The sequence below is a fragment of the Falco peregrinus genome, chromosome 9 (genome assembly GCF_023634155.1).
Source record: "Falco peregrinus isolate bFalPer1 chromosome 9, bFalPer1.pri, whole genome shotgun sequence".
NCBI classification, from domain to species: domain Eukaryota; kingdom Metazoa; phylum Chordata; class Aves; order Falconiformes; family Falconidae; genus Falco; species Falco peregrinus.
In genome coordinates this window covers 2179362-2193844 of record NC_073729.1, presented here as the reverse complement: position 1 = coordinate 2193844, position 14483 = coordinate 2179362, and the positions used below count along the sequence as shown (strand labels likewise).

At 42.9% G+C, this 14483-nt stretch overlaps 1 protein-coding gene across 2 annotated transcripts in view; it reads left to right on the top strand.

Annotated features, from left to right (window-relative positions):
- Positions 1 to 1499: 1499 nt before the first annotated feature.
- The window catches only part of KCNQ1 (potassium voltage-gated channel subfamily Q member 1), a 363211-nt gene continuing 350227 nt past the window's right edge, over positions 1500 to 14483 (top strand). The window contains exon 1 of one of the 2 annotated variants that reach the window (XM_027786627.2): positions 1500 to 2000. In XM_027786627.2, coding sequence (XP_027642428.2) covers positions 1603 to 2000 — 398 coding nt within the window. In that variant the 5' untranslated portion in view covers positions 1500 to 1602. The remainder of the gene's footprint in view (positions 2001 to 14483) is intronic. The other variant, XM_055814328.1, reaches the window with a different exon arrangement.

Below are 14483 nucleotides of genomic sequence, written 5' to 3'. Positions count from 1 at the left end.
CCAAACAATATGTTGGTCTTTAAACCAATGTGGAACACTTACATAAAGAATCACATTTGTTAACTTTAATATCAAGACTTTATCAGGCTAGTCCTCAAACAGTGAGCCTTCAAGGGTAGTAATGACGTACTTTCTTCTATTAGTCATTTTTCTTGCTGGCTTATTGCAAGAAAACAATTTTTCAAAATGAGGGAACCTGAGTCTATTTTGGCCAGATGCAGGGAAAATTTCCTTTGAAATGCTGTTTTTATTAAGCTAGTTTATTCTTCTTTTCTGGTGGAGGAGGGAAAGTCCTGGTTAGTGTGATGTTGATTTAGAAGCAAGTTTTGCAAATTCTCTTAACACTTCTGGTTTTGTATTTCTAAGGAGCCAGATCCTTCACGGGTGTAAATCAGTACTTTACAAGAGCCTAGAGTCTTGCTTATTTACACTACTGAAGGATCTTGCCCAGTTCCCCTAGCACATGTACAGCCTGACATTTGAATGGAACTGTAATTAGCAGGGTTGTTTTTGTTTAACTTTATTTAGCACCTTATCTTCCCACAACATTCTTGTCCAAGTACCAGTATCAACCATGAACTCAACATAGCTCTTACTAGTTCTGTTCTATTTTGGGCTACAAGAAAAAAACCCCAGCACTCCCAAAAGCACCCTTCTCTTTAGCTCTGGGAATAGAAATTGTTAACTAATTGGTGCAAAAAACCATGACAAATTGATTCACACTGCAGTTAAGGAAGTCATAACTTACTCCACTATACAGGAAAGTTATCCAAGCTCTCAAAATAATGTTATTAATGGCCAAACACACTCACCCATTCACAAGGACAAAAAGTTTCTGGTGTTGGTGAGAAAAACAACTTGCATTGCAAGTCTGCAGAACTGTACGATTTGCCCAATTTCTCACTTATTTGTTCCCTTATGTTAAAGTAATACCAGGGTGCAGTGTTCACTGCAAGGCATGTTGGCCAGACCCTTACTCATTAGTTGCATTAAAAAGAGCCTTCTGGAGGATCCCAAGTCTGCTGCTCCCAGACGCTGAAATTCATTGAAAAGGGAGGGAGCAGCAGGCTCTGAAGGTTGTAAATCTCAGGTAAGGGGTTGTAAGCCAGGAGCTAAAGCCACAGGCCTAGGGAACACCGGAGCGCTTCGTCCCCACAGATGCCGGGTGGGCCGAAAAGGCGGGAAAGCCTGCTGGCCGCCTGGGGCGCTGACCCTACAAGCGCCTGCGGCTACGTCGGTGACCAGCGCGTAGGTGGCGCCGGCCGAGGTCAGCCATGAGGAGAGGGGGTCCCGACGCCAGCCGGGGCTCACGGGCCGGGCCGTGAGGCAAGTGGCGGGGGGGGCTGAGGGGCCGCCCCGGTTCCCCCGCAGAGGTAAGCGCGGCTCCCGCAGCGCCTCCCGGCGGGCGGCCCCAGCACTGCAGGCCAGGCCGGGCCCGCCCCGCCGCGGCTTCCCCTCACCTTTCCCGGCCAGGAGCCGCCCCTGAGGGGGCGGGGCCAGCGGCGGCGGCGGGAGAGGGCGCCCGGCGCCGGGCCGCAGCTCCCCGGGGCAGCGCAGCTCTCGCACCGCACCGCCGGCCGGCCTCCCCCAGCTGCCCCAGCGATGTCCTCCAGCTCCCCGCCAGGCGAGCAGAAAAGCCGGAGCCTGGGCCGGCTGTCGCTGCCCAGGAAAGGCAGCATGACGCCTGGCAAGAAGCCCTCGGCGCTGGAGTTGGCCGAGAGCACCCCCAACGCCCACTACGCCCCGCTCTCCGCCGCCCAGGGCGGGCAGCCGCCGGCGGGCTGCAGCCCGCAGCCGGAGCGGGAGCGGCCGCTGCGCCTGAGGAGCGAGGTGGTGGTGGTGAACGCCGACTGCCCGCGGCCGCCCGTCAGCCTCGATCCCCGCGTCTCCATCTACAGCCTCCGCAAGCCCCTGCTGAGCCGCAGCAGCGTCCAGGGCAGGGTCTACAACTTCTTGGAGCGGCCCACGGGCTGGAAGTGCTTCGTGTACCACTTCACCGTGTGAGTACCCGCCCGCTCCCCGCCGGGCTCACCTGCTCCGTGCCGGGCTCCCGTTACAGCGGCTTGTCCTGTCAGCCGCGGCGGCCCGGCGCGGGAAAACCGCCTCCCGGTGCGAGGGGCTCTCTCAGGGTGCTGCCCCGCACGCCTGCCCGCCGTCCCCGAAGCGTGTGGCGGCCGCTCCGGCGGTGCCGCCGGGCCCCCTCCCCGCCTCGACTGGCGGGGCCCGGCCTGGCGGCGGAGGCGGGAGCGCGGCACCCCTGGCCGTCCCGCTGCCGCGGAGCTCTCCGGGCAGGCCCGGTGCTCCAGGCTCGAACGGCTTGCAGAGACCTCTCCCTGAGGCGTTTTTGAACGGGCGTGAAGCAAAACAGCAACAAAATTCACTCTCTGGGAGGAAGTTTCTCTTATTTTAAACAGTAGTGCTGTATTTCTGTTCAGGCGCTCTTGGGTGTATGTATCAGATAGAGCAGGAGCGGGCTCGAGGCAGATTTCTTCAGAAGTTTACCCTGGGAGTTGAAATAACTTCTTCATTCTGAGTGTGGGAATTAAATAGGTAAGAGTGTCTTCGGTAGTTTTTAATGCAGTGACTCCCCATTTCCCAGCTCGCTGCACAGCATCCGTTCCTGACCGAACAGGTGCACAGCCCCGCAGCCCTGCTGGAGGAGGACGAGCGAGGGGTGACACACCTTCTCCTTGCCTCTTCTATTGCCGTTCGCTCTAACTTCTTGTCCTTTCAGGCACAAATGTCGTCGCTGCTATTTTTAGACAGGAAGGAGGATGACAAGGTTTTGAGGATGTTAATGCCGCTTAGCTACAGGCAAGTTGAAAACCGCTTTGGGTATGATACCTGATGCGGCGTGCAGCACCTGCCCTGAGCCCGCGCGTGGCGGGTCTGTGGTGCACGAGGATTCAGCAAGTGCCTCTGTGAGAAATCCATGCTTTTTAATCGAGGTGTTGCAGAAGGTTCGCATGACCCTTGAATGACTTGTGTATGTTAAATGTAGGTAATAAGGTCAGGCAGAATTGTGGTGTCTGTTGCGTTTCTGCACTCACACACATACATGTGCATGTATATACACGCTACGTATATGCATGGTTATTATACCAGCTAGAGATAAAGACATTTTATGGTCAAAATCTTAAGGCAAAAGACTTTGATAAAAATCAGGCTTTATGATCTAATTATTCTGTTTTTAAATGCTATTCTAAGTATTATTTGAAGTGAATTCAGGATTGGGTGCTTATATGCCCCGTTTGAGGATTCTGGAGTCTTTAGGTGACTTGAGGAGTCTTTAGGTAAGTGGTACCAACTTTATTTTAGTGGAGGGAAAACAGCTGTCACCTGAATGTATTTAATTGGGAGATGACTGTGTGCAGCTGCTGGGGTAATTGTGGGCTCCATTCTCTTTAGCATTATGATAATGCCATTAGATGACAAAACAGCTAATGGCCATAATTATGAAGTGTCTAATAGTTGTGGTTGAGCAACATAAAACACTTTCAGGAATAGAGTTTAGGTTTTGTTTTGGTTTTTTTTTTTACTTTTTTCTCTAAATAGGAGTTTTAGGCAGCCGTGTCTTATGATTTCTGACCTCTTTCAGGTGTCAAAAATTATGTGAAGAAGGGGCAATAAATAATGTTCAATATCTTAACTAATCTTCTCTAAGCCTTAAGAGTGGGCCTAGGAAAATGCTGATAAAAACCTGGTGGATCCCTTTATCTAAGATTCTAGCCTGAATTTTAACTTTGTTTGTTTGTTTTCTTTTTTGCAAGTGTTAGCAGTGTGGATTAACCCTTTGTTAATCTTTGTAGGAATTAAGATTTTGTAATTTTACTTTAGGAAAGAGATTGTAATATGTGCAGGCTGCCATTGCCTGTCTCTACCCCCAGTACACAGTTATCTGAGGTGTAAGCATTAGCCCCAGCATTTGGCCCCCGCTTCCAGAAGAGCTCTTCTGATGCTGAATTACAGTAACAGTAAATATTCTCAAGCCTTTTACTAAGCATTGTGCAAATTTCTTCTCTTGGGACTCTGAAGGGTCAGAGGAGGGTAATAATAATAATAAATATTAATAAATAAATAAATAAACCCACCATACGCCCTTGTATGTTTCTTGCAAGGTAATCTGCATGTATAGCGTGTGTTCTCAGGCAGCCTCACTCTGATTTCTACCAGCAGAGGGAATTGAGTCTGTGCTTTCCTCAGCCATCCCAGCATCTCCTTGTTTCTGTGGGAGATAAGCCTGTACTTGCTGTATCTGTTAAATAATGTTTTAGGTTACTGATCTTTGGTTCGTACCTCTCCAACTCTCTTGCTTTCTGAGCTCCTAAAGCACCTTGCTGGGATGTTTGCTTTCTGCTGCACCAAGGAATGCTCTCTTTTGAGAACAGCCCTGCCAGCCACATGCTGAGTATTGGTAGATTAATAGTGGCTACAGAGCAGAGCTTTGTTACTAAAAGCAGTTGACAAGTTAGTTTGGTGACGTGCGAGGACCTTGATGGTTGAATCTCCTGCCAAAATGAGCTTAAGAGACTAATGTCATTTACGTGTTGCTGCTTTGTGACTCTCTGCTGGCTACTTCCTGCTTTATTTTGGGGGCTTTCAGCTGCCTGGGAGGTCTTGGTCACTATCTTAAAGTTTCAGAGGGGAAGGAAAACGAACAGGAGTGCTGTTAAATGAGAGCATAAAAGCCAAAGCTGAGTAGAGGTTATGGGCCAAGATCTAGCCCAAAGATGGAAGCAATGAGCACTGTGGGCTTCTGAATTTTCTATCTGTTGCACTGTTCTACATTGTGTGTAGTGTGTGGTTGCATTCCTAATGATGTGCTGAAATGATTAAATTTAGACAATGTAACTTGTTCTGGACCTGTATATCTGGCTGGTTGTTGAAACTGTTTATCAAGCGATAAGAGTTACATCTACTGATTGCCTGTCACACCCTTTTCCTGCTCAGGAATCTGAGTCAGTGGTATCTAGAACACTAATAGCTAAGAACTGATATACAGAACTGATTTTCCTCAGTTTCATACTATAACGTTTAGAAAAGGGAAGTTGAACACCAAACTTTAATCCACTGATTCTGTGTTGGTATGTTTGTTTCATATTGTTTAGATTGCCATATGTTTTGGTGTGCAGCAAAGCCCCTCGCCTACCCCCTATCTAAAGGATGGAATCTGGCTATCTTGTACAGCAATAGAGGGTTGCTGTACTAGATCAGGCCAACGACTTGTTTACTTCTGAATTAGTATTTCTCTCAACAGGTGGCTGAAATACCTATTTTTCCAGTTGAAAAATGTATATACTTTCTCTCTTGATGTTTTTAAACTTCCAGGATAACTGGGTATCACAGTTGCTGACTAAATCAATTGAACTCTGCTCAGGTCTTTTCTGAGATTTGTGTTATTTGCTCAGACCAAAGAGCATAAACATCTTAAGTGAGCAGAATAAGAAATGAATCATTGTACCTCATTATATATATATATCTTATATATACACATATCGATTTTTACAGGCTGTGGGACTAAGTCTCTATGGGAAATCAGCTATTAATTTACCACTAAAAAACCCTGCCTAAAAATACTAGTGGAAATGACAGAAACCTTTATTTCAGCTACATTACTTGGTTTGATGTTGTACCAAATTTCATTTAAATATATGAAGTATATAGTACATGTACACTTAATTCTACCAGTGCAAGTAAATTGTGCTTGACAGTTGAAGATTTATTTACCTGTGTGGCTTCTGTGAATGGAACTGGTATTTACCTGGAAACTTGGATTTTGCAAGCAAGAGCTTGCCCTGTGGTATGGCTGCGTGTGTGGTAATGTCCTGCCAGGGCCACCAACCCCCCTTAACTATGAGAGGTGAGGAAATGATAGGGTGCCACTGTTCTCAATGACCTTCTGAGCTAGGGCACCTTATCATAACAGCGCACCTTGGGATAGTGCCTTTGAGAGGTGAAATGTTCTGTGGCCTTAATGAATGAAGTTTTCAGGCTACGTGAAAAGAGGTGGAGAGATAAAAAAAGCTTAAATTCTGTCTTCATAGTGGCCTGCTGAAATCCTGAAACTCTGTCCCATTGTTGGAAATGACTATAAAGAATAAGTGAAGTCTTCAGGTATTTAAAAAATTATTTACATTTAAGTGCTTGAGGGAGGAGCTTCTTCTCACCTTCTTTAAACAGTTTGAAATCAAGCATCTTAAAATGTGCCTGAAGAAACTTAAGTTATGAGCTTTCTGGTGATTTATTTTACTCTCGGTACGGCAATTAATGACTTTTGGCCATGTGCATTGCATGTTGACTCCTCACGTTCTTTGAAGTGTTGGTCATTACCAGAGGAAACAATTTGGAAGCTGATGGACCATTGGTCTGTTCCGGCAGGTATGGCAGCTCTCCTTTGCTGCCACAAAAGGTAATCAACATCTATCTTACCTTTGCATGCCTGTACCTGGTTCACTTTACTTTGCCTTTCTATATGATTGGTTTAATCAGCGATGATTGTTGTTGACTTTGTTCAAACCCCGAGATGTTTACATGAGCCTGGGCTGGCTGGGGGTTGAGATTTGGGAGACTGCTATCTAGGAACAGGGGAACTATCAGAAGTGTGGCTGCATGCGTATGCATGCAAAGATAAGAAGCAAGGGTAGATAAAATATTCCAGTTGCATTTGTATCAGGACTTAGAGCAATCAATTATTAAAGGCAACGCAGTGTTTACATCGTGCTGTTTACATACAACACTGTGAGGAAGAAGCATAACTCCCAATTTAAAATCCTACTTTTGTCATGTTTCCAAGTGTACTACAAACATACGTCAAGCCTACTGGTTCATGCTTGGTTTGTAAACTGTTGAGGAAAAAAGTCCATTAAATGATTAGTGTATGCATGTGCTTATAAATGGCTAAGTTTTCTTTCAGACTGAATGAAAAAAGGGGCAAAACATACGAAGTACTATGTTTTGGACACAAATGTTTAGAGATTTTTGTGGCTTGGAGTCAGACTTTCAGATTATTGACTTCTATCTTAAAAAGAAGACTTAAATCTTCCAAAATAAGCGCGGCTTTTCTAAGTGGAAGGAAAGAAAAATAACTTGGTCACAGTCACATTCTTTCTGCTACAGTCAATTGCAGGAAGGCCCAGGTTTAGTCAAGACTGAGGCAGTTTAGTTGAGGTCGAATTGGCCCCCTCATTTTGGCATATTTGAGAGAGAGAGATTATGCTTCATGTCATGCAGAAGCTGACGTGAACTAATGCTTGTTTTATTTCTATATGATTTCTGTCTATGAGCTCCTGTTGCTTGCAACCAGCATTTATTGTAGTACTGAAGCCTGGTACTCCCATCCCTTCGTGCTAGATACAGTTGTAGTAGTAGGAATCTGTTACTTTGTCACTTCATGTTTTTAAAAGCATGATGTGTTACAGCTGTGCAGTAGCTTATATAGGTCTTTGAGGTTGCGCACATGTTCAAGGAGGACTAGAACTGGGGGAAAATGAAGTGGAAACAAGGTGATATTTTTAGATTATTTTCTCCACCCTCCCACCCCCCTGGCCCTATTCCATAGTCTAGCTATTTGATTTGCAGCAGGGTGGACGTCATCACAACCTCGCACTGTGCATCTATCAATATGCTTGGTAACAATGCAAGACAGTGCGTTCATGTTTAGGAGTTGCTGTGGCAGGGTCAGCCTGTTTGATGATCAGCCAGATACTGGAGTTTTGAGTCTTGGCAGATTTTGGATACAGGTGGAGATGTGACTTGAAGGCTTTGCTGCTCCCTCCTTCCTTGCTGTGTGCCACAGTGCAGCCCCTTAGCTACAATACAGCATGCAGTTGCTTCTTTGTGACTTGTGTGATTGAGGTACTATTCGGGTTGGCCAGGATACAGCTTTCCGCTCTTGCCTTGTGTGATGTTTCCCAATCTGTAACTTGACTGAAGTTTCATTTTTTCTTGTCTAGCTGTCCTGTGGCTGAGATCAATCCAAGTCTGTGTCAAGAAGACCTCAAGAGTGACAGCATAGTTACAGTTCAGGAGAGGTCCCCATTTTTCTCTCCCACTGGGACAGTAGAAGTTCTCAGGGTAAGAAACACAGATACTAGTAACTGCCAAACTGACTAAAAATGAAAAAAAAACCCCAAACCAAAAATCCAAACCTAAAAAATAGTCAAGTTACTTAGTAATTGACTGTCATCAGAAAGAAAAGCAGAATCAGAAACCAGATCCTCTCAATGTCAACTACTGGTAGTTAGTGCCTGGAAGTCACTTTGACTAAACCACTATCTCTGCATCATTTGTTGCATTAGATGATTGCTCTGTGAAAATGATTGTGGAAATGTATTTTGATTGTTGAAGGTGAAAGGAGGTGAAAAGCTGGGCATCTTCTAATTAAAATGCCTTTTGAAGGCACACAGTATCTCTAGCAATAATTATGAAAATTCAGTTTCAGTTCTGAAATGCATGATGTGATATGGTCAGTTACTTGGAAAAAGCCTTGAGTATCATCTTGACCTATAGTCTGCAGGCAGACACAGAAGCTACATGAGGAGAGTGAGTTCTGTGGGGGCAAACTGTAATTGTACTGGTGTTTAGGTTTTCAAATAACTGATGGAAGCAGAATGCTGTAAACTTCTGAACACTAATGCCCAGTGGGGGCAGGTTGCATTGCATGCAGTGGAGAAGCAACTCGGTGGAATGCATGTAGAAGTTATAAATGTGTTAAATTTGGGCAGGCTTTCCTGGGGATAGGCCTTCTCTCTTTTCCTATCATCCTTCCAGTACAATATTTCAAGTCCTCCTTTGGTGTTTGCTTTCCTCCAGGAAAAGAATTATTCTGCCTTTAAAAGTTGCACATGAATGATCTTAAGAAAACCAGTAAGTGCAGTATTCGCATGTCTATATATCCGTCGAATGGTTGGTTGGGCAATTCTGGCACACTTCCTTACCCTGGCTCTTCAAGTGCCAGGGTAAAAACATGCACGGCTGCGTAGATAGATCTCTTTCAAAATTTTCATTGCAGCTGGATTAAGGCTAGAGTTGAGATTCAATTGCAGTGAACTAATTAGGCAGAGCTCCAAACGTGTGTGTGCTGGATGTGTTATAAACAACAGTGCCAACATATGCTGTGGGGAACTATGCACAGGCACAGTGCTTTTCTGACTTTAAACTTGGCAACGTCCCATTAATTTTGTGTGTTAATAGATTGTTTAATGTGTATTAGTGGCTGAACACAAAAGCTGTAAACAGTTGCTCATTCAGTTCCAGATGTAAAATAGTGTCTTGTTGGGGACACATTTTTTTCTGCCTGCCACCAAGAGGTCCAACACAAGTTTCAAACACATTGGAAAGCTGCCAGTTGCCAATAAGCCTGATGAGTAGGCTGAGCTACAGAAGAAGAATGTGTAGCTTAGTGCATTTTTAGGTAAGGTACTAGCTCTCCTCATGCAGTCATGCTTCATCTGGCATAATGACCTTGAGAACCATTATAATGCTGGTAATGATAATGGGAGAGCATATGTATTTGCAAGCTTCTACTATGGTAGCAGTGTGTGTATATACATATATATATATGGATTTTTTAATAATAGGGAGTGTCTGATGCTTTATATATTTATTTTGCTATATGTTTTTAGACAGTGATTTTTTTTTTTTAAATTGGAAATTCTAAAGCTGCTCTAAATCAAGTAGATTTCTTTGGCCACCAGTTTGTGCACACTTGGAGGCTAGGGAGGTGCTTGGTGTGAACTTTTTCCTTGTCTGGCATGATCAATTTTTGAGGACGTTTGGATTTTCATCTTCCTCTTTTCCTCATTCACAGTACAGAATAGTAAAGTAACAGCTCTTCCCTATGTTCAGGGAGCTGTAAGAAATTGCAGAGAGTGCAAAGCAGGGTCTGGGTAAGTATATAGGTAGTGTAAGTTTTTTTTTTTTTTTTTTTTTTAACCATCCCAAAACAACAAAAACCCTCAGAAACCAAAAGTACTGAAGTACTGTCCCACATTTCTTAAATGGCAGTTTCCTTCCTTAACACCCACACTTCACAACAGAAAACTTAGAACCTGGGAAAATTACAATAAAAAATACATAGGCACAGGGGAAGCCAATGATTTCTTAAAGCTTAGGACAATGACTATGACGAGCAAGTTTTTTTTTCTGAACTGCTTTAGTGGTGTAAATTAATGAACACACATTTTCTCAAAGCTGAATCTTTTTTGAGTTTAGGAAAAGGTGTGTTCCTGTATGGGACTTCATGCAAGGAATACATCAAACACTAAAACTGCAGCCGTGGAATTTTAACCATTTAAAAGCTATAAACTACCAAAATAGGAATTTAATAGGAAATTATACTGAAAATCATCAGGTGACCTTCAGATATTTCTAGCAATGTGCCTGGAGTAGATCTTTTTAGTTCTTCTCATATGTTCTTCACAATCTATGCCATGTTTTACTATTTTATGAAAAATGTTAACCAAAGCCAAATAAAGCTAGCACAGGGATTCTGCATCCTTTTAAGTTTCTTCTGCAAATATTGATCCTGATCTTTGAATTTCATATGAAATTTTTCAGTAGGAACATAAATCTCTTGCATGTTTTGCTAATGCCAGTGGACTTACAGTATGTCATTTGACAATATGATTTTGTCATATTTGTAACAGAAAACTGAAAGGTTTTACTCCTAACTATAAAATCCCTTTTATTTTGTGTGCCTTCTTCTGCTGGGGTTATTTAAAAATTAGTATAATTAAAAAGTTAAGTATTGTATAACTTCACTAGGCCTTGATTCAAATGAGAAATATACTGGTCTTAGTGAACTAAGATTGAGAAACAGTAGAAAATCTTTATCTTTGTTTATCCTAACAAGTTGTGGTCTTTATTATCCATTAGCTTTACTCTAACACTGGAAAAAAAGAGAGCATACATTTTCTTCTGCAGTAATAGGGAAGTATAATACATTTGCAGAAGTACTACCTGTTTTGATTCTGCAAGAAAAGATCATAATGTGTTGAACTTCACTATGTGAATAGATATTTGCTTTCCAGTGGGAGCAACTAGTAGAGATAAAAGGTAAAGGACCAACTAGTAAAGACGAGTGGGAGCAGCTAGCAGAGATAAAAGGTAAAGGACCAACTAGTAAAGACGAGTGGGAGCAGCTAGCAGAGATAAAAGGTAAAGGACCAACTAGTAAAGACGAGTGGGAGCAGCTAGCAGAGATAAAAGGTAAAGGACCAACTAGTAAAGACGAGTGGGAGCAGCTAGCAGAGATAAAAGGTAAAGGACCAACTAGTAAAGACGAGTGGGAGCAGCTAGCAGAGATAAAAGGTAAAGGACCAACTAGTAAAGACGAGTGGGAGCAGCTAGCAGAGATAAAAGGTAAAGGACCAACTAGTAAAGACGAGTGGGAGCAGCTAGCAGAGATAAAAGGTAAAGGACCAACTAGTAAAACAAAAACTTGTATGCAAATCTCCAAAATTATGGCAATTAAAATTACTTGCTAGGCATCGTTCACAGGATGGGTAGAACTTAGTTAAATTTATTTTGTTTAAAATAAGGTATTTTTTTCTGAAAGACTGAACATTTTACAGTGCTAATTCTGTATGAACTTCTACTTTGTCCATATGGCTGTTGTCTTTTGCCTGTAGTAAATACGCTAAATTACATATATACCCAGGTTTTTCACCATCTCACTGGTAGTTTTGTTGTAGATTTCTAAAAATAAATGGTCCTCCCTTTGTTCTTCCCTACTTGCTTGTGTTCTAGACTGGGCAAGAACACAGACTTGTCCTCTCTGTAGACCAAAGAGTGGCTGCACTTGCAATAGGCTGCTTAATGTCAGGCAGAAGTCTTGGACTGGCGCAAGAAGATTGCACTAGCTTGGATATATATAACTCCAGTGCTCAGAAGTTACTAGCCTCCTCTGCAACTGTAGTCTCTAGAGTCTTGGGGATGCCTTTAACTTTTTTTCAATTTTTAACAATGTAGTTTCATAGCAGTGTTAATATTACATAATTTTGCATGGTCTGGATAGAGAAGAAAATTGGATTACAGTTCGAGAACAGAATGTAAATCATCCATCAGGTTGCTTCGCTGGAATCTCTCCAAAGACACTAGGTTTGATAGCAGAGGCATGGTACTGGTGGCAAAGTACAGAATCCTTGCTCATCCCTAGTACAAAAAAGACTGCAGTCTTTGTAGCGAAAGTGTCTTCCTTCTGTGAAGTAAGGAGTTCCTTTCAAATAATGTTTGTTCCTACAGCAGCTATCTCCTTCCCAGTGAAACTGCATTGTCTGAAAATGGGCTGGAATTGGCCTAGACTCTTCTTTTTCACAATAACCCTCGAGTGCACCACAGTACAAATTAGGCACCTTTACTTCAGCTCTTATCTCCTGTAAGGATGTTGTCAAGCAGAGCAAAGGAGAATGTATGCAGGAAACAGTTGCTGCTGCTCATCTCATTCTTACACCCTTCAGATGCCTCTGCCCACTTATCTGTACAGGGCAATGAAGTCAGGGCAAAGAGACAAGAGGAAAGATCTTCCATCCTGTGGCTTCAAAAAAAGAGAACACCCTGTACTGATCGTGTTAAGAATCAGTGGTGTTTGTATTTTGTAGAACAAAGGCTTTATCTGTCCTTCACAAACTTTGGCAAACAGTTCTTAATTCCACTCCCTACCCCCCCTCCATATTCTTCCTAAGTAGATCTAGTTGAGATTATCTGATTTATTTTTCACTCCTGTCTTAGAGGACACTGAAATGTAGTCAAACCTGGCAGTGAGTAAATAAATGTGTATTGCTTTATCTGTAGTGTGAGTAAACTTAAAGTGATTATATGCTGTTGCCTTTTCTGTGACCCAGAAAGTATTGATAATGGATTATCTCATCACTTCACGCAAAATAAGCCTGCTCATTTGATGTTTTCTATGTCAATAGGTCATCATCCTAGAGCTAAACAGTCTGAGCTACCTGTTTCAATAGTACGCAAAGTATGACAGGCACAGATATCTTGAGTCTTACATGGTTATGTTAGTTGTATGCCTTCGTAGTTCCGTTCATTGAAGACAGCTCTTCATAGCTTATGATCATGGTTTGTTGATGAAATTGGTACTGTGTGGCTAGGAAATGGAACTGTGACTACTGTATTTCAGCAAAGGTGTAGACCAACTGAAGAAAACCCAGATGTCTGGAGGAGAATAAAAGACACCCAAGGACTAGGAAACATGATACTGTGGAAGGTGGATGACTTGAAGTCTTCAAAAAAAGACTGCCCTAGGTCAGAGAAAAAAATATCTGTTCTTCATGTTCAGATGAATTAGATAAGAAGTAATGGTCTTTAAAGCATAATCTGAATTTCTCCTGTCACAGGGGAGGGATAGTGGAGCAATGAAGTCTTTAAGCGCAGGCTAGATGAATATTTATCAGGGTTTATCTAGGTGTAGTTGATCCTGCTGTGGAATAGATGTCCAGGTTTCTGCATTCACACTGTGAAAGGAATATGTGCAGATCCTGGGAGCTGGATAATTTCTTAACCTTGTGGCACTTGATTCTCTTGCATTTGGTGTGTGTGTAAGCTGGAGGTTTAGCTCTCTTTCTGTTCCCAGCCTTTATGTTTCTTCCTCTGAAGTACCTTTGCTCCTTTCACATTAGTTCAATCCAAACCTGCCATGAGTTTTTTGAGAATAGGTTTGTTAGACATGTCACCTTCTTTCCTGTTGATGGCATCTCTGCAGTTAATCTTCTGGCCTTTGTGCTACCTGTGATGGCCAGATTCCTTTGACTTTGGGGGCTTTAGCTGTCTGGATACACAAAGGATATGTGCTGTTTAGGTGATTCCTCTAATAGATCCTTCCATGTGCTTACAGCAAGATGGAGTCAAATTTTAAGACTTTGCAATGCATTGCTGCTGTGGTAACAAGAACTGCTTTCCCATGCAGGTTGTTCTGCCAGTTGAAACTGGGAAAGATCTTTGGGGTGAAATATTACGTATTGTAGATTGTTAGTTGAATCCACCATATCTGAATTTACAGGCTGATTTAACAGTGAGTAGCTGATGAAGATCTAGCAGGTTGTGGTGGGGTGGGTGGCTCTTCTCACATAGCTAAGAAAAGTGACAGTTATATCAGGGTTTCAAAGGAAATGTCTCCTTTCTGTTTACTCTCTTGGCATCGTAATTCTCAGCAGTGACAGCCTTGTTGCTGAAGCAAAGACCTTGCGTTGGGTATCTCTCAAGAAGTGGATCTATACCTTTGTCTCACTATGAGAAGGTTTAGAAAGCATCTTGATTGTTAGAGATCTCCATCTGGTCATGTGCATGAAGCTGGGTCTGCAGTGTTCACTACTGTTTTCTACTTTGGCTTTTTCCGTCTTAAAGTAGTTTCCCAGCTTTTTGAAAATGGCCTAGTTTATTATCCTTGGTATCAAGTATCAGATGCCTGGATCTTGGGCAGAGTTACAGAAATAGTTTGCGTCATTTCTGTAATCCTCCAGAGTGCTTATCTC